Source organism: Mustela nivalis (assembly GCF_964662115.1).
Source record: "Mustela nivalis genome assembly, chromosome: Y".
Lineage (NCBI taxonomy): Eukaryota > Metazoa > Chordata > Mammalia > Carnivora > Mustelidae > Mustela > Mustela nivalis.
In genome coordinates, this window is record NC_139041.1 from 28,139,615 (window position 1) to 28,166,065 (window position 26,451).

A 26,451-nucleotide genomic window follows, 5' to 3' on the forward strand; every position below is an offset into this window, starting at 1 on the left:
TTGATAGTAATTGCTGATGATTATTTCTTTTTCCTTGGTGTTAGATGTGATCTCTCCCTTTTCATTCATAATTTTATTAACTTGGGTCTTCTCTCTTTTCTTTTGGATTAATTTGGCCAATGGTTTATTGATCTTATTGATTCTTTCAAAAAACTATCTCCTAGTTTCACTGATTCATTGTACTGTATCTCTTGTTTCTGTCTCATTGATCTCTGTTCTTCTCTTAATTATTTACCTTTTTGTGTGTGGAGTTGAATTAATTTGTTGTTGATTCTTCAGTTCTTTAAGGTTTAAGGGGAGCTAGTATATTTTATGTGAGCTTCACAATCCAGTGTGGGCTTGACCTCACTCAGTGCTTGAACTCACAACCCAGTGATCAAGAACTGGGCTTAGATGAAGCATTGGCCATCCAACAGACTGAGCCACCCAGGTGCCCCTGTGTGTTTATTTTTGTCTCATTTACTTACTACATTGACTATTATAATTTTATAATATAACTTTAAATCTGGAATTTCTATACCAGGTGTTTTATTCTTTTTCAAGTTTGCCTTGCCTATTTGGGGTCTCTGTGGTTTTATAAATTTTAGGATTGTTTGTTTCAATTCTATGAAAACTGCCTTTGATATTTTGATAGGGACTGAATATATGTGTAGATGGCTTTGATTATTTAGAATTTTAAGAATATTTGTTCTTTCAGTAAGTATAGAGTGTTTATTTCTTTGTGTCTTCAGTTTATTTCAGTAGTGTTTTATTGTTTGCAGAGTGCATAATTTTCATATGATTTTCAGTACAGCTCTTTTTAGTTTTTATTCTTACGTACTTTATTGTTTTTCATGCAATTTTAAGTTGGATTGTTTTCTGAATTTCTTTTTTCTCCTGATTCATTAGTAGTTTATAGAAACAACATTATCTGTAAATTGATTATGTATCATTCAACTTTACTGAATTCATTTACCAGTTTTAATTCTTTTTTTTTTCTCTAGAGGTTTTAGGGTTTTCTGTATATAGTGTTTTAAGTCATTTGCAAATAGTGGAAGTTTCCAATTTGTATGACTTTTATTTCTTTTTGTTGTCTAACTACTGTGGGAAATGTCCAACTTCCAGTACTATGTTAAATAAAGTTGTGAGAATAGACCTCATTGTCTTGTTTATGTTCTTAACAGCAAAGGTCTCAGTGTTTTACCATTGAGTATGACGTTTGCCCCTGGTTTTTCATATAAGGCCTTTATTGTGTTGAGATATGTTCCCCTAAAAGCTAATTTGTTGAGGCTTTTTATCATGAATGAATGTTATAATTTGTCAAATGCCTTTTCTGCATCTAGTGAAATGACCATATGGTTTTATGTTTTCTCTTGTTAGTGTTTAATCTTCTTGCTTGATTGGGGAATAATGAACCACTCTTATTGCCCAGGAATAATTTTCATTTGATCATGGTGACTTTTTGAGTATATTTGGTTTTGTTTTGCTAGTATTTTGTTTAGAATTTTTACATCCATAGTCCCTAAGGGATATTGGCTTGTAGTTCTCTTTTTAAATGTTGTTTCTCTCAGGTTTTGCTATTAAGGTAATACTCATAGAATGAAGTTGGAAACTTTCCTTACATTTCTATTTTATGAAATTGGGAAGAATAGGAATGAATTCTTTTTTTTAATTTTTTATTTTTTATAAACATATATTTTTATCCCCAGGGGTACAGGTCTGTGAATCACCAGGTTTACACACTTCACAGCACTCACCAAAGCACATACCCTCCCCAATGTCCATAATCCCACCCCCTTCTCGCAAACCCCCTCCCCCCAGCAACCCTCAGTTTGTTTTGTGAGATTAAGAGTCACTTATGGTTTGTCTTTAAAGTGTCTGGTAGAACTCCTCTGGGAAGATGGCCCTGGACATTTTTTTGTTGGGAATATGTTTTTTAATTTTAATTTTTAAAAAATTTTCTGGTGTTCCAAGATTCATTATTTATGCACCACATCATGAAATATTTGCCCTCCTTATTACCCACCACCAGTCTCTTCCAATCCCTCACTCTGTTTTTCAGAGTCCACAGTCTCTCATGCTTTATCTACCCCTCCGTTTTCACCCAATTCCCTTTTCCTTTCCTTCTCCTAATATCCTTCATGTTATTTGTTATGCTCCACAGTAAGTGAAACCATATGATAATTGACTCTCTCTGCTTGACTTTTTTCACTCAGCACAATCTCTTCCAGTCTCATCCATGTTGATACAAAAGTTGAGTATTCATCCTTTGTGATGGAGGCACAATATTCCATTGTATTTATGGACCATATCTTATGTTGGGAGTATTTTGATTACTAATTCAAGTGTACAGTTAGCAGTCTGTTGAAGTTTTCTACTTCTTCCGTTGTCAGTTTTGGTAGTTTGTAAATATCTAGGAATTTTCCATCTCTTCTAGATTGTCCAACTTGCTGGCATATAATTTTTCATAATATTCTCTTAAAATCATTGTATTTATGTAGTGTTTGTTATTATTACTTCTCTTGTTTGTGATTTTTGAGTTCTCTTTCTTTGGGATGAATCTGGCTAAAGGTTTATCAGTTTTATCAATTTTTTTTTTTCAGAGAACCAACTCTTGGTTTCATTGAACTGTTCTATTTTGTTGCTTCTCAGCCATTTTTTAAAAAGATACTGTTCCTTATACATTGAGTGGTACTAGCAATTCTAAAACCATTTTTCAATATATGCAAGTACGTTTTTCCTTCCTCCTTAGTTTCTATTTAATTGTCTAAATACTCTGGTCCTTATATCACACAATTTTGATTACTGTGGCTTTTGTAATTTTTAAAATTAGTTCCAGAGGTAGAATCTAGTGATTTATCAGTTACATATGAGTGCTCATTTTATCAGGTGTTCTCCTTAATGCCCAGCAACCTACTATCCTCTCCCGCGACCTCTCCTCTAACCTTTCATTTGTTTCCTACAATTCAGTGTCTATTAGGCTAGCTTCCCTCTCAATGTTAATTTAATTTTTCCTTCACTTCCCCTATGTTCATTTGTTTTGTTTCTTCATTTCCACATATGAGTGAAATCATATGGTATGTATCTTTCTCTAACTTATTTCACTTAACATAATAATCTGTAGTTCCATCCACATCTTGAAAATAAGATTTCCTTCTTTTTGATAGCTGAGTATTATTTTATTACATATGTACATACACACATACACATATGGCCATATAAATATATGCATACATATGTATATATACATACATATATGCACACCTACACACACTACATCATTATTTATTAATCTATCAGTGGACTTGTGAGTTCTTTCCATCATTTGGCTATTGTGGAGTTTGCTGCTATGAACATTTGGGTACAGGTGTCCCATCACCACTGTTTGTTTCCTTTGGGTAAATACCATGTAGTGCAATTGTTGGGGTGTAGGGTGGTTTTGTTTTTAACTTTTTAAAAAATATTTTATTTAACAGAGCAAATGAGAGTGAGAAAGGGAATACATGTAGGGAGAGTAGGAGATGGAGAAGCAGGCTTCCTACCAAGTAGGGAGCCAGATGCGGGTCTTGATGCCAGGACCGTGCAATCATGACCTAAGCTGAAGGCAGATGCTTAATGACTGAACCACCCAGGTGCCCCTCTGTTTTTAACTTTTTGAGGAACTTTCATGCTGTCTTCCATAGTGGCTCTAACAGCTTGTTGCATTTTTACCCATAGTGTAAAAGGGATCCCCTCCCTCCACATGCTAAGAAAATTTATGATTTCTTCCCTTGTTAATTTTAGTCATTCTAACCAATGTGAGGTGGTATCTCATTGTGGTTTTGACTTGTATTTCCATGATGCAAGGTGATTTTCAGCATTTTTTCATGTGTCATTTGGATATCTTCTTTGCATAAATGTCTGTTCATATCTTCTGCCCATTTCTTGACTGGATTTTTTTTCTCTGGGTTTTGAGATTTTTAAGTTCTTTATAGATCTTGGAAACCTTTACCCAATTTTCAAATATCTTCCGAATCTGTAGTCTCTCTTTTACTTTTGTTGACTGTTTCCTTGGCTATGCAGAAGCCTTATTTTGATGAAGTCCCAATTGTTCATAGTTACCTTTGTTTCCTTTGCCTCTGGAGGTGTGCCTCGCAAGAAATTCTTGTGACTGAGATCAAAGAAGTTGCTGCTAGTATTCTCCTCTAAGATTTTGATGGATCCCTGTCTCACATTTTTATCTTCATCCATTTTGAGTCTGTTTTTGTGTATGGTATAAAGAAGTATTCCAGTTTCATTGGTCTGCATGAGTCTGTCCGGTTTTTCCAATAGTATTTGTTGAAGAGACTTTCTTTTTCCCATTGGATATTCTTCTCTGCTTTGTCAAAGATTGTTGACCAGAGAGTTGTAGGTACATTTCTGTGTTCTCTATTCTGTTCCATTGATCTGTCTGTTTTTGTGCCAGTACCATAATGTCTTGATGACTAGTTTTGTCATGCAGCTTGAATCCCTTAACTGTGATGCCCCCAGGTTTGGTTTTATTTTTCAACATTCCTTGGCTAATTTAATTTTTTTCTGGTTCCACATAAATTTTAGGTTTGTTTCAGCTCTTTGAAAAATTCTGATGTTCTTTTGATAGGGGTTGCACTGAATGTATAGATTTGTTTGTGTATTATAGACCCTTTAGCATCCCACTCATGGCAATGGACAGATTCATCACATTAGCAGAAGATTAATGAAGAAACAAGGGCTCTGAATGACACACTGGACCAGAGAGACTTAACACATTTATTCAGAGCATTTCTTCTTAAAGCAACAGAAAACACATTCTTCTCAAGTCCAAGAATACACATTCTTCTCAAGTCTTCTCAAATCCATTCTCCAGAATGGATCATGTACTGCTCTTAAGCAGTACCAAAAGTTTGAGATTAGACCATGTGTATTCTCAGACCACAATAATTTAAAGTTGAACTCAATCACAGGAACAAATTTGGAAGGAACATAAATATATAGGGGTTGAAAAGCAGCCAACTAAGGAATGAATGGATCAACCAGAAAATTAAAGAATAATTTTTAAAGTCATGAAAACAAATGAAAGTGAAATCACAACAGATCAGAGCCTTAGGGATGCAACAAAGGGAATTCTAAGAGAGAAATATATAATACAGGCCTTTTTAAAAAAAAAAAAAAAGAAAGAAAAGTCAAATACACAATCTACCCTTACACCTAAAGAAATTGGAAAAAGAGCAAATAAAGCCTAAACCAGGAGGAGAAGAAAAGAACGGATATTAATGATATACAAATAAAAAGTAGAACAGATCAATAAAACTAGGAGCTGATTCTTTGAAAGAATTAATAAGAGAAATCTGTCTTCCTATCTCCAGCTTATTTTACTTAGCTTAATGACGTATTTTCACAAATGACAGGATTTCCTTCTTTTTTTAAAGAATGAATCTTATTTCGTTAGATGCATACACCATATTTTTAATATCTATTCACTTATAAATAGACATTTGGGCTTTTCTATATATTAGCCATAATGCTATAATAAAATGGAAGTTCAGACATGTCTTTGAATTCTAGATTTCAGTTTTCAATAGAGGCAGTCCTAATTTACATTCCCAAATAACTATGCACAGGTTCACTTTACTCCACATCCTCAACAATACTTTTTGAGTATTTTGTCCATCGTTTTTATACTAGTTACCGTAGTTGATATTTCTACTTATATTTTCTTGATGATAGTGAGCACCTTTTAGACTTTCAACCATTTGTATGTTTTCTTTGGGAAAATGTCTCTTAAGTTCTTAGCCCATCTTTTATTTGGATTATGTTTTCTTGAGTTATGGAAATTCCTTATGTATTTTGTATATTGATTTATCTAATCAGATATATTTTCTATAAACATGTCATCTTTTTCCATATGTTGTCCTTTTGTTTTATTGTTTGCTTTTTATGCAGAAGCTATTTTGTTTTTGTATCTTGCTATGTTGTATTTATTTTTGTGTGTGTTCAGTATCCTATATCCTTACCAGCTCCACTGTTTAAAAGATTTTCTCCTGTTTTCTTTTTTTAAAATTTTATTTATTTTTTAAATTTTATTTTATTTATTTATTATTTATTTATTTATCCATTTTATCCAAGTAAGCAAAGCGCCAGGCGGAGAGAGAGGGGGAAGCAGGCTCCTTGCTGATCAGAGAGCCTGATGCAGGGCTTGATCCCAGGACCCTGTGTTCATGACCTGAGCGGAAGGCAGAGGCTTAACCCACTGAGCCACTAGGTACATCTCCCCCATGTTTTCTTATAAGCATGTAATAAAGTGGTAAAACTTTAATTTGCATTGATTTTTGTGTTTGGTTTAATTTGCATTGATTTTTGTATATGGTTTCAGATAGGACCAGTTTTATTCCTTTTTTGTTTTGTTTTCAATTTATTTATTTTCAGAAAAAGAGTATTCATTATTTTTTCACCACACCCAGTGCTCCATGCAATCGAGGTCTTCTATTATACCCACCACCTGGTACCACAACCTCCCACCCCCCCAACACTTCAAACCCCTCAGATTGTTTTTCAGAGTCCATAGTGTCTCGTGATTCAATTCCCCTTCCAATTTACCCCAACTCCCTACTCCTAACACCCCTTGTCCTCCATGATATTTGTTATGCTCCACAAATAAGTGAAACCATATGATAATTGACTCTCTCTGCTTGACTTATTTCACTCAGCATAATCACTTCTAGTCCCGTCCATGTTGCTACAAAAGTTGGGTATTCATCCTTTCTGATGGAGGCATAATACTCCAAAGTGTATATGGACCAATCTTCCTTATCCATTTGTCCGTTGAAGGGCATCTTGGTTCTTTCCATAATTTGGCGACTGTGGCCATTGCTGCTATAAACATTGGGGTACAGATGGCCCTTCTTTTCACGACATCTGTATCCTTGGGGTAAATACCCAGGAGTGCAATTGCAGGGTCATAGGGAAGGTCTATTTTTAATTTGGTAAGGAATCTCCACACTCTTCTCCAAAGAGGCTGTACCAACTTGCATTCCCACCAACAGTGGAAGAGGGTTCCCCTTTCTCCACATCCCCTCCAACACATGTTGTTTCCTGTCTTGCTAATTTTGGCCATTCTAACTGGTGTAAGGTGATATCTCGATGTGGTTTTAATTTGAATCTCCCTGAGGGCTAATGATGATAAACATTTTTTCATGTGTCTGATAGTCTTTTGTATGTCTTCATTGGAGAAGTGTTTGTTCATATCTTCTGCCCATTTTTTGATGTGTTTGCCTGTTTCGTGTGTGTTGAGTTTGAGGAGTTCATTATAGATCCGGGATATCAACCTTTTGTCTGTACTGTCATTTGCAAATATCTTCTCCCATTCTGTGGGTTGCCTCTTTGATTTTTGACCATTTCCTTTGCTGTGCAGAAGCTTTTGATTTTGATGAAGTCCCAAAAGTTTATTTTCGCTTTTGTTTCCTTTGACTTTGGAGACATATCTTGAAACAAATTGCTGCGGCTGATATCGAAGAGATTACTGCCTATGTTCTCCTCTAGGATTCTGATGGATTCCTGTCTCACGTTGAGGTCTTTTAACCATTTTGAGTTGATCTTTTTGTACGGTGTAAGAGAATGGTCGAGTTTCATTCTTCTACATATAGCTGTCCAGTTTTCCCAGCACCATTTATTGAAGAGACTGTCTTTCTTCCACTGCATATTTTTTCCTCTTTTGTTGAAGATTAATTGACCATAGAGTTGAGGGTCCATATCTGGGCGCTCTACTTTGTTCCACTGGTCTATGTGTCTGTTTTTATGCCAGTACCATGCTGTCTTGGTGATCAGAGCTTTGTAATAAAGTTTGAAATCAGGTAACATGATGCCCCCAGCTTTATTTTTGTTTTTCAACCTTTCCTTAGTGATTCGGGGTCTCTTCTGATTCCACACAAAGTTTAGGATTATTTGCTCCAGCTCCAGCTTTATTCTTTTTTAGGTGGTTGTCCAATATTTCAACATTCTTAATGATAAGACTACCCTTTTCCCCATTGCATTCTAGGCCTTCTGCGATAGACTTGTTTGTGAATTGGTTTATTAATGCACTCTGTTTAATGCCAGAGATCTACATCTGTTTAATACCATGGGTCTACATCTGTTTTTATTCCAGTTCCTTACAATTTTGATTATAGAAGTTTTTTGTATGTTTTGATTAGGGAAAGTTATAGTGTTGCCTTGGTATTGTAGTATTTCTTGACTATTCTGGGTCTTTTTGGTTTCAAATGCCTTTTAATATGTTTTTTCCTATTTTTGTAAAATACGCCATTTTGATTTTGCTAGAGATTGCTTTGAATCTGAAGGTTGCTTGGGGAGTATGACATCTCACTATTAAGTTCTATATTTTAGTCACACAAATGTCCTTCATTTATATATAATGTGTCTTTTGTGAATATTTTCTAATTTTAGTGTACAAGTCTTTAATTTCCTGTTGTTTAATCGTATTTAATTTTTATTTATTTATTTTTTTAAAGCTTTTATTTATTTGAGAGAGAGAGAGTGAAAGAGAGCAGTCAGTGGGGGAGAGGAAGAAGCAGACTCCCCACTGAACAGGGAGGCCAACATGGGACTGGATCCTAGGGTCATAAGATTGTGACCTAAGTCAAATGCAGATGCTTAACCGACTGATCCACCCACACACCCCACCCAGTATTTAATTCTTCATATTTTAAAAATTTGACTATAGTTCATATACAGTGTCACTTTCATTTCAGGAATACAGATGTGATTCAGCAACTCAATATGTAATGCTATGTTCAACATAATTGTAGATATTACCTGTCATCATACAACACAATTAGAGTATCTTTCACTATATTCCTGGGCTATGTCTTTTATTCCCATGACTTATTGATTCCATAACTGGTGACCTGTGTCTCCCATTTTCTTTCACCTATTTGCTCCACCCCGCCACATTTTCCTCTGTGGAGATTGTCATTTGACAGTCTGACTGCACCTAGCATAATATTCTCTAGTTCCATCCATATGACAATCACAGTGATGATCATATGATTTCAGTTATAGGTGAAATGTAAAAATCAAATGAATAAACAAGCAAAAACATAAAGTCTGACTTATAAATAAGAACTGATGGTTGCCACAGAAGAGAGAGTGGTGAAGTTGAGCAAAGTAGGTGAAAGGTATGTTCTCTATAAACCTACTTTGTTGAAAGTTATCATAAAACACATGTTGAATTTTGTCATATGATTTTTCTCCATCAACTGAAATGGTCATATGATGCATGTTTGGAGTAATCCCTCCTGATTGTAGTGAATGATGTTTGCTACATTGTTCAGGGCAGTTTCCTAATATTTTGTTGAGGATATCTGCATCTTTATTCATCAGGAATATTGGCCGATAGTTTTCTTTTCTTGGAGTGTCTTGTCTGGTTTTTGTATCAAGGTAATCTGGGATATATTTGGAAACTTTCCTTCCCCTTCCATGTTTTAGAGATGTTTAAGGAGAATAGGTATTAACTCTTCTTTAAATGTGGGGTATAATTCCCCTGTGGGTCCATGCAGTCCTGAACTTCTATTTTTTGGTAATTTTTATTAACAAGTTTCATTTAAGTATTTGGGTTGTTCAGATTAATATTTTTTTCCTGATTTAGTTTTGAAAGTTTTACATGTTTATAGGAATTTATCTATTTCTTCTAGGTTGTTGTTTTGTTGGCATGTTTTTTGGAGTATTTTCTTATAATCCTTTGTACTTCTGTGATGTAAGTGTTAATTCTGTTTTATCTCAAATTTTATATACTTGGGTTTTCCTATTTGATAGATCTGGCTAAATTTTATCAATTTTGTTTATATTTTCAAGAATCTAGCTCTTTTTATTTATTTTTGTACTGTATTTTCAGTTTTTATTTCATTGATTTCTGCTCTGGTTTATTTGATTGTTTATTTGAGCTCTTATTAAGATAGTCCTGTATGTTTCCCTCCTAATACTGCTTTTGTTGCATCCAAAGATTTTGAACCACTGTGTATTCATTTTCATTTGTTTCATGTGTTTTTAAAAATATCATATTGCTTTGTTGACACCTTCATTCCTTAGTATCATTTTCTTAGCTTCTCTGTGTTTGTACATTTTCCATTTTTTTCCCTTGTTGTTGATAACCTGGTTTTATATAGTGATTGGAAAAGTGGCAAGGTTTAATTTCAGTCTTTTTAAATTTATTGAGACTTGCTTTGTAGCCTAATATGTGCTCTATTCTGAAGAATGTTCCATGAGCACTTGAAAAGAATATGTGTTCTGTTGTTTTTGAATGGAATGTTCTGAATATGTCTGTTAAGTCCATCTGGTTTGGGTAATCTCAGACACATTTTTCTTACTGATTTTCTTCCTGGATAATCTATCCATCTATGTAAGTAGGGCGTTAACATCAGCTACAATTATTGAATCACCATCAGTTTCTCTCTTTATGTCCATTAATCACTTTATGTATTTAGATGCTCCATTGTTGGGTACATAGACATTTTAAATTATTGGATGCTTTTATTGGATTGTTCCCTTTATCATTATGCAGTGTAGTTTTGTCTTTTATTATAGTCTTTGTTTTAAATTCTATTTTTTCTGATATAATTGTTTCGACCATGGCTTATTTTTGCTTCCATTTGCATGGATTATCTTATCCCAGCACTTCACTTTCAATCTGCATGTGTCCTTAAGTTTAGGTGAGTGACTTTTAATCCAGATATAGATGCATGTCATTTTTTTTTTGCATGTCATTTTTTTAACCCATTTGCCACACTGTCTCTTTTAATTGGCATGCTTATACCACTTATATTTATGTTAGTAATTAATATGTAAATACCTGTGCCATTTTGTTACTAGTTTCCTGATTGTTTTTTCAGTTTTTCTCTGTTCCTTTTTTATTTTCTTGTGCTCTTTGTGATTGGTGAATTTTCACAATATTATGATTGCATTTATTTATTTTTTGTGCAGCTATCACATCTCTTTGATTTGAAGAGGTGTACATATAAGATCCTAAGTAAGTACAGCCTTACTTAGGCTATTTCAGTTTAAACACATTAATTTTTTCTTTTTGTTTTTCTCTTTCTCTTTCCTTTTCACTTGTCTTTCCATGTGAGATATCTCTCTATCTATATATAGTCATATTTTACATGTTTTGATTCATTATTTTCTTATAGCTACTTATAGTCATTCTTTTTCCACAGGAAAAAATCCCTTTAATGTTTCTTGTAATGCTAGGTTAATGGTTATAAACTCCTTTGTTTTGTTTGTTTAGTAAATAGTTATTTGGCAAATATAGAATTTGTTTGGCAGATTCTATCTCTTCTTCAAACTGATAAGCTTGGATACCATACTGTTGACTTTTTTTTTCTTCCCTTTCAGAACTTTGAATATATCATGCCACTCATTTTTGGTCTGCAGAACTTCTGCTGAAAAACCATCTGTTAGCCTTGTAGGTTTTTCTGAGACAACTTTTTGTTTGTTTCTACTGCTTTTATTGTTCTCTTTATCTTTAACCTTTGACATTGCAGTTATTATATGTGTAGGGTCAACCTCCTTTACTTTCTCTTGATTGGAACTGTATGAACTTCTTGGATTTAGATGCATGTTTAATTCCTTAAAATTTTCAAGCGTTATGTCTTCAGATAAGTATTATACACATTCCTCTCTTCTTCTCTGGGACCCCTATATTGCACAAGTTTTTTCCCTTGATCTTGTCCAAGATATCTCTTAATCTATCCTCAGTTATAAATCTTTTCTCTTTTTGACATACAGCTTGAATGCTTTCTTCCAGATCACTGGTATATCTGTGTCCTCTGATCTAATGTTGGATCCCTCTAGTGTGTGAATATGGTGTGTGTGTGTGTGTGTCTGTGCCTGTGCGCATGTACGCACACGTGCACATGCACACATGTGTGTATGTGTGTGTGTGAGATTTATTTCAGTTACTGTATTCTTCAATATTGATTGTCTATTTTTAATATATTCTATGTCTTTATTGAAGGTATCACTGAGATTGTCCACTCTTTTCTTTAGCCCAGTGAGCATCTTTTACCATTTCTTTAAATTATCAGTCATTTTGCATGTTTCTATTTAATTTAATCATTCTTCTTGGGTTTTGTTTCTTATTCTTTCTTTTGGAGCATATTCTTCTGTCTTCCTGTTCTGTTTAACTATTTACATTTGTTTCTTGGATTTGATGGAACAGCTACTTCTTTTTTAAATTTTTTTCTTTGGAACGGATGTTTGTAGTCTTGAAAGAATGGTATTCTGTATGGTTGTCCCTTACATAGACTGCATGAACTTGGTGACTTTTGGTGGCTGACTGGATTTGTGATTGGTGTGGTTTGTTGGGAGGACCTCTGCAGGACAGGTAAAACTGAGTTGGTCACAGATCAATGTGGACCTTAGAGGCTCAATACAGTCGATGTCCTCAGGGCACAGCAAAGCCTAAAGCAGGATAAAGGATAAAGGATAAAGCAGTGGTGTCCCATGGCCTTTTAAGCAGAGGGCCTCCACAGGATAGCTGTGGCTGAATTGGGTGTTATTCAGGGTGTACTAGGACTCTGAAGGAAACCTGGAAAGACAGCTAAGTTAAAATGGATACAATATATAGTGTCCTGGGGCATTCTGTACAGGGAGTGCCTTGGCAGAGCTGCTATATAGCTGAGATATTATCCAGGCCAAAATGTCTTTGAGTTCTCTGCCCAGAGGGTGCCTAGAAAGACAGCTGAAAGTAAAGTGGGTGCAAGATGGAGAGAACTGGGATTCTACACAAAGAATTTACTTTGGTAGGATCACTGAAACTGAAGTGGATATAAGCTGAGATGTTCCAGAACTTTCCACAAAGAGAGTGCCCTGACAAGATGACTGTAACTGATGCTGGCACGGGCTCTGTTTCTGGGTGCACTTCATGCAGGAGACCTTAGCAGGACAGCTGGATCAATAGCAGACATTAGCTGGGAGGTACTAGAGTGCTCTGCACTGGGGTGTCCTTGGAATCCATCTCAAGTGTAAGTGATACATGCCTGTAGTATTTAGAGGTTTTTTGCCTCTATTTTACCTTGGCATGTAGGCTGAAACTGTGGTGAAAGCTAACCAGTAGTGTCCCAGTATTCATTACCCTGGAGGTTTCCTTGGTGGGGATCGCTGGGACTCACTGATTTGTTGACCTGGGGCTCACTGAAGTATAGATCAATTAGGACACCTGGGTTGCACTGACCTCTGGTTTCAAATGGAAGGACAGTTTACGTTTCTGTCAGCCTCTCCCACCCAGAAATTGTTCCTGTAGACCCCCTTGTCTTTTGAAGCTGTTCTGTAGCTATCTCTTTTCTGTAATGTGCCTGGTATGATTAGGTCTGGTGTAGGTTACGTGTCCTGGGTTTGCTAAAAGAGCAAGCTGTTTGTGGCATCCCAACTCAGCTCTGGTCTGGACTTTCAGGGTGGATGCAGGCATATAAACCATGTAGCTGTCCAGTTCCTCTGAGACAAAGGATTTTCAGCAACTCCTCTGACATTTGGCTGAGTTCTGGGGCTTTCTCTCTTATAAACAGCAGGTGTTCCTTTAAGCCACAGATATTTTCTGTTGCCAAAGATGTTACAGTTTGACTTTCCTTTTCCCCAAGAAGGGATTTGGGATACTTGAAGGCACTCCATGCCTGTCTTTTAGAGTCCTTTCTCTGTTTTATGTCACAAGGTCAAAAACAAAACAAAACAAAAAACAAAAAAAAAAAAGCCTGAGCATTCAATAGAACGCGCTCTATTTCTTTATGGCCAAAGATTGGAGAAGTGGGAACTGAGTTCACAAGTGAAGTTCTTTTGATGTAGAATTTTATGTCAGGGTAGTAATAATGCAGAAACTTTTCTGGATAGGGACAGCCCTTTGCTGGAACTGGAGTGACATCCTTTTCTTCCTTATAAGGGTGTGGGTGGAATTGCCATTGCTCTTGAAGGTGTGTCAACACCATGCTAATATATAATAATTAGCTATAATTATGTATGATACTGGTTAAGGTCAAATCAGCTGCCATCTTTGATAATTCTTATTTCAACTTGCTTTTGTATTATTATTAAGACATAGAATTTAGTGATTTATCAATTCCATATAGCACCCAATGCTCATTACATCAAGTGCCCTCCTTAATGTCCACCAACCAGTTACCTTGTCCCCCACACACCTTCCCACAAATAAACATGTTTGTTTCCTGGAGATTAGCATCTTTTATGGTTTGCCTCCTCCTCAATTTTCATCGTACTTTATTTTTTCTACTTTTCCCCTTTATACATTTGTTTCTTAAATCCGCATATGAATGAAATCATACAGTGTTTGTCTTTCTCTGATTTATTTCACTTAGTATAATAACCACTAGTTCTACCCGCATTATTGCAAATGGCAAGATTATATTCTTTTTGATGGCTGAGTAATATCCCATTGTGTTTATATACCCACAGTTTCTGTAACCATTCATTTGCTAATGGACATTTGGTCACTTTCCATAGTTTGGCACTTTTGGACCCTGCCGCTATAAACATTAGAGTCCATGTTCCCATTTGAATCACTATATCCTATGGATAAAGACCTAGTCTTGCAATTGCTGGGTCATAGGCTTGTACTCCTCTTAAATTCCTGAAAGTAGAGATAAAAGTATACCAGGAATCAAGAGAAGGAATTGAAAGGACCACAGAATAACTGAACAAATAACCACAAACCAACAAAGACCTCAAGTAGAAAGGGTACTGGATCACTTTCTCCCCTAGAGCCAAAGCATCGCAGTTCTTTCTGTTCAAGAAAGTTGGTGGGAGCAGTGGTGTGTGGTGGTCTCCTGGGAAAGGTGCCTGTGATGTGGATTGCCAGCTGGACTTGCCCTAGGGGAAAGGCTTGTCCAGGGCATGGGGAGGCAGGACTTTGTTGTGAATTTCCAGACTCTAGTAGGTGGTGCTGGTTTCCTTCCTAAAGTTTTTCAGCAATGATAGGTGGAATGAAGCAGGCTCTGCTTCCCCTCTCCTTGTCCTAGGGCTGAAAATTCCCAGCTCCCCACTCTTGAGTGAGCCCTCTCAGAAGACCAGTCAAGCACACTTGTTCTGTAAGTCCCCTGTTTCTGTAAGAACTCTGTATTCACATGTTGCCTGATTCTGAGCAGTTTTGTGTTTGGGTCCTTATTTATTTATTTTGATTTATTATTTAGTATTCATTCATTCATTCATTCATTCATTCATTCATTCATTCATTCATTCAATGCCATTTGTTTTTTCTTATACCCAAAGTCCAATTTTTAGGGACTCCCGTGGGCAGACCACCACTTTCCTCTCTCCTCACTTCTATCTTTGGTTGGACTCAACCCATGGAAGTGGTCACAGGACAGAGTGGCACTTTCCACTTTATAGTCACACAGAGAGCACAAGGCTAGCACCTAGTTTCACTGTCCACAGTGGGTTTCCACACACCATGCCTGGGAATAGTGCAGGGCTTTAGCCTCATCTATTTTTCTGGCATCCCTAGGAAGCCTCAGACCTTGCCATCACAGCTGGCTGTCTGATCCCATTGACCATCTGAGCACCTATAAACCAGGTACTATGGCAGGCTTCTAAAAGTGTCCCTTTTGAGATCTGCTATTTCCAGTCCTTTGCAGGAGCCTTCTGCTACAACCTCCTTCCTCACTGCCCTATCTACAGCTCTGTCCCTGGGCCTTCAAAGTCTGTACATTGCCTACCTTCCAAAATGTGATCAGTTTTTTGCTTATAGAGTGGCACTATTTCCTTGACACCCACCCCCTTTGATTACTTCGGTGTTCACAGTGTTTTGATAATTCTCTAATTATATTCATTGGGGCACAAATGTTCCATCCCCCTACACCTCCACCAGCTAGACTCCTCCTCCAAGCCCTCCACCCTGGGATTCTTTCCTGAATTTCTCTTTCTATAGCTTCCTCATTGGCAGGAATGGGACCAACTTCTATATTTGGATGGTATATCCTGCAGATTGCCTAAATTTGTTGACTTTTAGCAAATGTTTTGGTAGAGTTACTTGCATTTTCTTTATTTGGTCTCCTTTTCTTTTTTTTAGTGAGGGAGATGAGAGGGAGGGCCTGAGGAGAGGGAGAGAGAGAATCTCAGGCAGGTATCCATACCCAGCTTGGGTCCAAATGCCTGGCTCCATCTCACAACCCAGAAAATCATGACCTGATGTCTGAGTGCTCAAGTCTCTCACTGTAGTGACTGACCCTCCCTGGCACCCCTCTTTGGGGTTTTCTATACGGACTATCAGGTTATCTGCAAATTGTGACAGTCTGTCTTCTTCTTGGCCAATATAGAAACTTTGTTTCTTTCATTTGTCTCCTTGCTGTGGTTGGGACTTTCATTACTATGTTGAATAAAGGTTATGAGAATGAAAAAAATAAAAATAATAAAAGTTGAGATTGAAAATGTTGCCTTATTCTTGACTGCAGGGCAGATGCTCTCAGGTAAAATTGTACCTGAAGGTTCTTCATAGGTGGCCTTGATTTTATATTTTCCTGTCTATTCCTTCTAATCTTACTTTGGGGAGGGTTTTGATCATGACTGGATGTCTTCCTTGGCCAGATGCTCTTTGGGGATCTCATGCAAGGAGCACATTGTTCTTATCCTTTCTTCTATTGATGTGATATATCCCATTGATTGATGTATGAAGATTGACCCATTCTGGCAACCCAGGAAGAAATCCCACTGGTGTGTGATGAATGATTGCTTTCATGTATTAGTTGCTTAAGCATGCTATTTCCTTGAGGATCTTTGCTGATGTGTTCCTCTGAGGCATGGGTCCTTTTTTTTTTTTTTTTTTTTTTTTTTGCTTCTGTAGTGGTGTCTTTTGTAGTGGTGCCTTTCTGAGAATGGTACTTCTGGCCTCCTAGAATGACTTCTGTATTGTTCCTTCCATTTCTCTTGCTTCTCATTGGAGAATAGGTATGAGCTCTTCCTGACATGTCTTGGATAGTTCCCCTGTGAAGCCATCTGGTCCCAGACTTTTGTTTTTTGGACATTTTTGCAGGATGGATTCCATTTCTTTGCTGATTACTGGTCTGTTCAAAGTTTGTATGACTTCTTTCAATTTGCATCCTCCACATGTTTCTAGAAATTTTTCCATTTCTTCTCTGTTACCCAGTTTGTTGATATATCACTTTCATACTACTTCTTAGACCTACTGATATTTCTGAAGTTGTGGGTGTTACCACTCCTGTCTCCTTTGTGCTTTTATTAATTGCGTTCCCTTCTCTTGTATTCTTCCTAACTGTACCTAGAAGGTTATCAATTTTATTAATTTTTCCAGAGAACTATTGCCTTGTTTCATTGATTGTCTCTATTGCTCTTCTAGGCCCTATGTCACTTGTTTCTACTCTAATCGTTTTTTTCCCCCTCTTTGTTTTCTCTTCTTGTCAAACTCCTTTAGGTGAAAGTATAGTGTGTTTTTTGTTTTTTGTTTTTTAAGTGTGATTTTTCTTCTTGTGACAGGCCTGAATGGCTCTAGTGCTCCCTCTTCAAACTGCTTGAGTTGTATCCTAATGGTTTTGACTGTTATGTTATCAATTGCATAGGTTTCAGGTTACTCGCCTTTTGGTTTTATTGAAATTCCAAGTGAAGTTATCATGTGTATGATTAATTTCATATGTTGATTTTTGTGATTCATGGATTGCCCAGATCACCCAGTGATCATTCCATCAAGGACTCTCCTAAGTGCCCATCATCCAATTGTTTCACCGCCCCCCCTCCAGCAACCCTGAGTTTGTTCCTTAGAGTTAAGCATCTCTCATGTTTGGTCTTCATCACTGTTTTTGTCTTAGTTTCTTATAAGTGTTATTGTCTTAATTTCCCTTTCCCTCCCCAATGTTCACCAGTTTTTTTTTTCTTAATTACAACTTATGACTGATAGTCAATTAATATTCCATTTGTGTTATATGTGTGTGTACACACACACACACACACACACACACACACACACACTACATCCTTCTTTTCCATTCATCTGTCAGTGAACATCTGGGCTCTTTCTACAATTTGACTATTGTGGACATTGCTGCTGCGTACATGTGCCCCTTTGAATCACTATATTTATATCCATTATTACCTAGTAGTGAAATTGCTGGGTCATAGAGTAGCTCTATTTTTAACTTTTTTTTTAAAGGTTTTATTTGACAGAGTGATACAGTGAGAAAGGAAACACCAGCAGGGCTGTGGGAGAGAGAAGCAGGCTTCCTGCTGGGCAGGGAGACCAATGTGGGGTTCCATCCCAGGATCCTGGATCATGACCTGAGCCAAAGATAGAAAATTAACTGAGTCACACAGGTGCCTGTATTTTCAACTTCTTGAGGAACCTCCATAATGTTTTCCAGAATGGCTTGCATTCCCATCAACACTGTAAGAAGTTTCCGCTTTCTCAACATCCTCAACAATATTTGTAATTTCCTCACTTGCTAATTTCAGCCATTTTGACTGGTGTGAGGTGATATCTCAATGTAGTTTGAGCTCTGTTCTCCTCATGTTGAATAATGTACAGCATTTCTTCATGTCTATTAGTCTTCGGGTGTCTTCTTTGAAAAATATCTGCTCATGTCTGTTCATTTCTTGACTAGATTAGTTTTTGGGTGTTGAGATTGGTAAATTCAGTATACATTTTGGATACCAGACCTTTTTATCCGGGATGTCATTTGTGAGTATCTTCTCCCATTCTGTTAATTGACTTTGAGAGTTTTTTTTTTAACTGTTTTCTTTGCTGTGCAACATTTAAAAAAAAATCTTGCTTAAATCCCAATAGTTTTTTTTTGTTTAGTTTTTTTGTTTTTGCTTTTCCCCCCATTGCCTATGGAGATGTGTCAGAAAATATTGTTGCAGCTAAGGTCCAAGAGATTTCAACCTGTATTCTTCTCTAGGATTTTGATTTCTGTCTTCTATGTAGGTCTTTCATCCATTTTGAGGGTTTTTTAAAATTTTATTTTATTTCTTCAGTATTCCAGCATTCATTGTTTACGAACTACATCCAGTGCTCCATGTAACCTCCTTAGTACCCACAACCAGGCTCCCCTAACCCTCTATCCCCTCCACAACCCTGTTTCTTTCTCAGAGCCTGCAGTCTTTCATGGGTCATCTCCCCTTCCAATTTCCCCCAATTCACTATTCCTCCATATTATTCCTTATGCTCCACAAGTGAGACCATATGATAATTGGTCTGCTCTCTCTGCTTGACTTATTTCACTCAGCATAATCTCTTCCAGTCCCATCCATATTGATACAAAAGTTGGATATTCATCCTTTCTGATGCAGGCCTAATACTCCATAATATATATGGACCATATCTTCTTAAGGGCATCTTGGCTCTTTCCACAGTTTGGCACCTCTGGCCATTGCTGTTATGAACATTGGGGTACAGACGGCCCTTCTTTTCTCTACATCTCTATCTTTGGGGCAAATATATAGTAGTGCAATGGCAGGGTCATAGGGTAACTCTATTTTTAATTTCTTAAATTAATTCTACCAATCCAAATGCAAGGTATATCTTTCAATATATTTGTGTCACCTCCATTTTCATCTACCAATGTCTTACAGTTTAGGTCTCTATCCTTTCTTTGGATTGCTCAGTCTTTCTTTCTTTCTTGCATTTTATTTTTTTCATATTTTGTGTGCACTTTTAAATGGGATTGTTTACTTAGTTTCTCTTTCTGATAATAAATAGTATATAGAATACAAGTATTCTGCCATCATTTTACTGAATTCATAACTTAATTATAGTAGTATTCTCGTGGAGTCTTTAAGGTTTTTGCCTTTTGGTATTATGATGGTTGTAAACACTGGTAGCTTTATTTCACTTACAATTTGGCCTTTATTATTTTCTTTTCTGATTGCTTTGTCTGGGACCTCCAGTACTATGTTTAATAAAAGTGGTGAGAGGATCCTTGTATTTTTCCTGAATGTAGCCAAAAAGTTTCAAGTTTTAGTGTAATATTAGCTGTGGGCTTGTTATCCACAGCCTTTGCTGTGTTGAGGTACTGTCCCTCGGTATCAACTTTGTTGATATTTTTTTGTGTCACAATTTGATTTTGGATTATATCAAACACTTTTCTGTCCTTCTTTGAGATGATCGTGATTTTTGTCATCTTTTTTTAATGTGATCTGTTACATTGACTTGAAGATGTTGAACCATACCTGCAGCCCAGAATAAATCTCACCTGATCCTTTTACGTGATTCTTTTAATGTATTGCTTGATTTGATTTAATTTTGTTAAGTATTTTTGTACCTATATTTATCAGACATATTGGCTTGTAACCCATCTAACTTAATATATATATAAGTTGATAGTTTTTAAAAATTGCTTTTATTGGCCAAAACAGAGGGATGAGGTTGTAAGGCATCCTAAACTTGAGAGGAAACAAAGCACAAGTATTGGCTTATTTAATGTTAAACTGAAAAGGAAGTAATGTTTGTACAGGTAGGTATAATATTTTAACAAATTGCTGAAGGTTTGATAAAAGTACTTGTAACATTATAAAACACATGGTACTAAAGACATAAAAGGAAGTTCAAATTTACTTGACACTTTTTCTGAATAAACTTCACTAAGTTAAAGCTCATAGGAGAAACGAGAGATCTCTCCTATGGAACAGTCTTTTTTTTTTTTTTAAGATTTATTTTATTTTATTTTACTTATTTGAGAGAAGGAGCAAGAGAGCATGAGAAGGGAGAGGTCAGAGAAAGAAGCAAACTCCCCGTTGAGCAGGGAGCCTGATGCAGGACTTGATTCCAGACCTTCAGGATCATGACCTGAACCAAAGGCAGTCATCTGACCAATTGAGTTGCACAGGCACCTCTGTGGAACAGTCTTAAAAGGCACACAAGTATCACTGAAGGAATGCCTGGACTCTTTTTAAAAGATTATAAACCCACTGAGGGAGAAACAACAAATGTTTTAACATTTGAAATAGTGAATCACTTAGAAGGGACAATGTAAGGGAAAATTACTCTAACTTTACAGAAGTGGAAAACCATCATACACTTAGACTTTGAAAAGTCTTATCTCACCGGTGGGATAAGATAGTGACAAAGGGGCCATTTGCAACAACACACAGGCACTAATTTAAGGTTGAATATGAATCAGAAAAAAGAAGGAAAAACGCAGAGAACTTTTTCTCCAATCCCACAACTACTCCCTCTCAAATAAAGACTACCACGGATGACAGATGTTACTGCTGGGGAAAAAGCAAGAGAATTGAAAGAGATATCCAAGAATAAAAGAGCCTTGGTAGAAGTCAGTGTTTTCAAAGGAGAAGTTAGTTCCGCCACTATATTAGAGCAAAACAAACGAAGGGAAAAACAATGAAGTGGCTAAAACAAACATTATCATCATCACCCAATCACTCAAGCTGAGAGGTAGAGATAGCTGACAGTCTCTACCATGGTGGAAAGGAGTAGTGGTGAGGGAGCACCCATCTTCCCCAGCTGTGCAAGATTCTGGTAAATAAACCCATGTCTTTTATTGGTATTAAAAAGGTCTGCCTGTTCTGTTACTCTTTTCAAAAAACCAACTTATTTTTATGATTTTTTCTATTTTATCCTCTATTTTGTTTGCCTCTGCTCTTTATTTCCTTTCAGTAGCTTGAGGTCATTTTTCTCTTCTTTTTCAAGTTCCTGCTCTTACTGCTTTGAGATCTCTTTATTGAATATGAGAATTTACACCTTTAAATTTCCCTTTGAGCACTGCTATACAGTATTCCATCATTTTATTTTCATATCTACTCCTTCTCATTCACTTCCAAGTATTTTCTACTTTCCCTAGTGATTTATTTTTTAAAATTTATTTATTTCACATACACATAGAGAACATGTGTGAGGGGAGGGGCAGAATGAGAGAAATCCTCAAGCAAACTCTGCACTGAGTGTGGAGCCAGATTCAGGGCTTGATCCTATCACCCAGAGATTATGACCGGAGCTGAAATTAAGAGTTGGATGCTTAACAGACTGAGCTACTTAGGTACCTTCTAGGGATTTATTCTTAACCTATTTTTATTTAGGTGTCTGTTATTTATATCCACGTATTTCCTTTCTTTAGTGATTCTTAGCTTGATTCTATTCTGTTTAGAGAAAGTATTCGATATGAGTTTAATTTTACATACATTATGTGTAAAAAAATATTTATCTCTATAAAAATATTTTGTGTACAGAGGCATCTGGGTGGCTCAGTGGGTTAAGCCACTGCCTTTCGTTCTGGTCATGTTCTCAAGGTCCTGGGATCAAGTCCCACATGGGGCTTTCTGCACAGCAGGGATCCTGCATCCCCCACAGCCTGCCCCTCTGCCTGCCTACCTCCCTACCTGTGATCTCTCTGTCAAATAAATGAGTAAAATCTTTAAAAAATACATTTTGTGTACAAAAACATTATGCTAAGTGAAAGAAGTCAGACAAAATAGCTAAGTTATTGTATAATTCTTTCCATGATATATTTGAAAAATAGACAAATACACAAAGTAGAAGACTAGTGGTAACTACATCATGGAGAATGGGGAATGAAGAATTATTACTTAATCATTCTTAATCATTACTTAATCATTGTTTTCTGGATGGTGAACATATTTTGAAACTAGAGGTAGATGGTAGTCCCACAATATTGTGAGTATGCTTAAATACTGCCAATCATATATTTTAAATTTTTTAGCCATTTGAATTAAAAATGGCTAATTTTGTGTTTTCACTTCAATAGAAAATATATATCTGAAGAATAGAAGATAAATGAAGGTATTTCTATTAGAGATAGTATATTTCCAGTTTTACTGGAAAAGCAGAGTTGAGATAATCTTTAAAAAGGGAAAAGTAGAAAGCATTTAAGGAAATATAATACTGATAAAAGCACACACAGACTGTGAAGTAGTAAAAATATAGAAAAGATTGAGAAATTAAAAGGACACTCTTGCTTTGAGGATTTGGAGGCTTTATTTGGAATTTGTGTCCCAGGAGGCAGTGAAAAAGATTACATATTCCTAACTGGAAACTCAGATGATTTAGAAAATTATTGCTGAATATAGGATATAAGTTTAGGATATAAGAAAAGATAGACCTGTTTTAAGTTAAAAGTTTGAATATAATGGTTCTTATTAAAATCGTATGTATTGTCCTATTATCTTTTAATTATTTTTATTAGGTAGAGGAACATGCCGTCACCACACAGAGAGTTTTCCAAGACCGACAATATCAGATTGATGCTGCAATTGTTCGTATAATGAAGATAAGGAAAACACTTAGCCACAGTGTACTTCTGTCAGAACTGTATAACCAGCTAAAATTTACACTGAAGGTAAACAGATCTATCAAAAAATTCAGTGACATTGAGTACTTTTAAATAAATCAATTTTATAAAGTAATTTTAAATAAAAATTTATGTATAATGTGAGTTAAGTACTGTGTGTTAATGTGATTATCACAGTGAGTAGAAAACAGGACTTATGTCCCTCTTTTGTTATACTTTACTGTATTAAATTATTGATTGTATCAATTTTTCAAACAGAAACAATAAATTAGAATATTTTAAAAAATAACAGCAGAAAAAAATCAACTTTATGATCCAATTTTAAATATTTCCACTGTACCTCCCATGATTTAAAGGCTCCTCCATTATGTATCTCCTTTAGATAATACAGGAATCGCCTTTATTTCCATTGCTTATGTGTAATTGAATTACAATTAGCAGAGAGGCCTTTGATCTCATTAGGAGATTCCTTTCTCTGTCTTTGCCTCTTATAAGGATTGATCTTGATGATATTTAAATATTACAATCTACCAAATTATATAGCAATATTTGACAAATTATTCCTTGCTATCATTTTAAAATATAGAGAGGTTTTTTTAAAAAACACTGTTTACAGTTATTGTGTTCGGTTCTTATAGCTTTGGCTTTTGAATACAATTTTTGAGGTAATATTAAAAATTTCAAGCAACTAATAATGACTCATTGAACACTTTATCAGAAACTGGTGATGTACTATATGTTGGCTAACTGCACCTAATAATAATAATAATATTATAAATGAAGAGATATTTTTAAAAAGTTAAAATTTCAAAAAAATTCAAGTATTTTCCCGCATTTCTTCTTTGAAATAAAGTGAAAAATTGTTAATAGCTTTATATATCCTAAATGATCAAAATACAGTTTCTACAGGACATGTCAATTTCTAGACTGTTTATGGCTTGGCTTATAAAGTCTGGAAACTATTAACTAGGATTTCTTTTCTTTTTTTTTTCTCAGTTGGCTAGGATTTCAATTGCATTTTATTTCATCTCTTTCTATTTTGTGACTCTTGGCAAGTTTACATAATATGTTTTATCTTAGCTTCCTCATGGAAAATAATAATTTTAATTAACAATTTATTCTAGTGTTATTAAGACAAGAGAGTAATCAAAGTATAGTAAAGTGCTAAGGAAATTCTAGCTAGGCTGCTACATTATCCTTGTTGTACTCCTGATTTTTTAAATTTAAAAACTGTTTTTTCTCTGAGGAAAAATTAAAAAAAAAAGAAACACAAAATTTTGAAATCTTTCCATGTTCTTTTCTCATGGCTCAGTTGGTGCTTGTTGTGCTTTAGTAAATTATGGAATTACTTTCCTTAATGTGCATTATAGTCAGTGCGATCTCTATGTCCTAACTAAATGTGTGCCTAATAGAAACATTTGTGCCTAAGGTATTAACTGTCTTCTGCATTCTAGAGCCTTTGATATATGGTAGTGGTTAATAATTAATATAACTGCTTTTTCTCTGCATTGTTATTAAAGAAATTGAAAGTATGATTTTTTAAACTTTTATTCTATTCCTTATGTAATAGTTATGCTTTAATCTTATTTTGTACTTTCCTTATGCGTATCTAGGTTTCATGGTATTAATTTCCTTTAGTTAAGAAATTTATTTTTTCCTGAGAAATATGGATAATAAAGTATAATATATAAAATGTAATCATTTGGGATTTTTTGCATTTGAGGAAAGAATAGGAAATACTGTGATATCAGTTTCACTAATCCTAATAATTTACTTTGTTTTGTAGCCTTCTGATCTGAAGAAGAGAATAGAATCCTTAATTGACAGAGACTACATGGAAAGAGATAAAGAAAATCCAAACCAGTACAAGTATATTGCATGAAGCTCTGGCATTAATTTGAATATCTGACACGATGCCTACTTTTTGTAGGTGCCTCACGGTCTTGTTAATTGATTAAAATATTGTACTGATATTGGGTTAAAACAGCGCATTAAAGGTACAGATGCAGAATGAAAATTTTCATCAGCATTTTCTGTTAATGTATACAATTTTCTGAATGACAGTTTTTAATATATTTACAGTGCACTTAATGATCTGAAACTTTATGGAATATTTCATACAGTTCACTCTCTATTGTTCATTCCAGTATAGTTCATATTCATTGCATGTAATGTGTATTAGTTTAATAAAGAACAAGTTTCATGTAGAGGAACCTAGAAACAAACACATTTAAGTGTAAAATGCCAAGATTAATTATATGTCTGGATGGTTTAAATTCTGTATGAACTTAGGAATTAATATGACTTATTTGTCCTTATGTTGGTTTTCCTGGCAAAATTAGTCATGTAATACTGTAAAACATGTAATAGCACAGTATGTAATAAATCTAAAAACTTACATATAATATTAAAAATCATTTTAGACATATTTATTTATTTTTAAATTTCAGACATCTTTAAAATAATTTACTTCAGTTACAACACACGTATATATATAAAATTGTGACAAAATATAATTTGAAATTTACCATCTTAACTTTTTATTTTATTACAAATTTTGGTTTATTTTTTATTTTGTGTAAAAATAGGTATGACTATCACTATCTTTTCAGGTTCTCATTTGTATGGAATTTGTTTTCTATCTTTTGATTTTTAGCATGTGTGTGTCCTTAGATAACAATATCTCTTTTTAGTAGTGTATAGCTAGAAACTATCTTTTAATTAGGAAATTCAAGTCATATACATCTAAAGTAATTAGAGGTATAAAATACTATTGCTCTTTTTTTTATTTGTTCTCCCTTTCCTTCCTTCTGCTTTCTCTTGTGTTTGACAGATTTTTTTTTTGTAGTAGAATATTTTCATTCCCTTCTCATTTCTTTTTCAGCATATTTTCAAAAGCTTTTGCTTCCTTTCATTGTCCTTTCAAATGTGAACTCCCATCAGCATTTTGTATACCATATCAGGTGGAGAATTTCATCTTTTGTTTACTGGCAATGCCTTAACTTCTCAATGTTAGATATAAAGTTTTTAGTAGTTAGCATTTTTCTATCAGCACCTTAATATATCATCCCACTCCTTCTAAACTACAAGATTTCTGTTCTGCAGTCTGCTAATATCCTAAGAGTATTATGCTTGTTAAACTAATTTTTAAAGAATTATTTATTTGAGAGAGAGAGAAAGAGAATGAGAATGAGCGCACATGAGTGGGAAAGGT

General features: G+C 35.2%; 1 protein-coding gene across 3 annotated transcripts in view; it reads left to right on the forward strand.

Annotated features, from left to right (window-relative positions):
- LOC309856865 (cullin-4B-like) overlaps positions 1–25,606 on the forward strand; it is a 124,328-nt gene extending 98,722 nt beyond the window's left edge. For all 3 annotated transcript variants that reach the window (XM_082718630.1, XM_082718632.1, XM_082718631.1), the window contains 2 exons: positions 23,133–23,285; positions 25,024–25,606. In XM_082718630.1, the coding sequence (XP_082574756.1) occupies positions 23,133–23,285; positions 25,024–25,119 (249 nt within the window). In that variant the 3' untranslated portion in view covers positions 25,120–25,606. The remainder of the gene's footprint in view (positions 1–23,132; positions 23,286–25,023) is intronic.
- Positions 25,607–26,451: the final 845 nt, after the last annotated feature.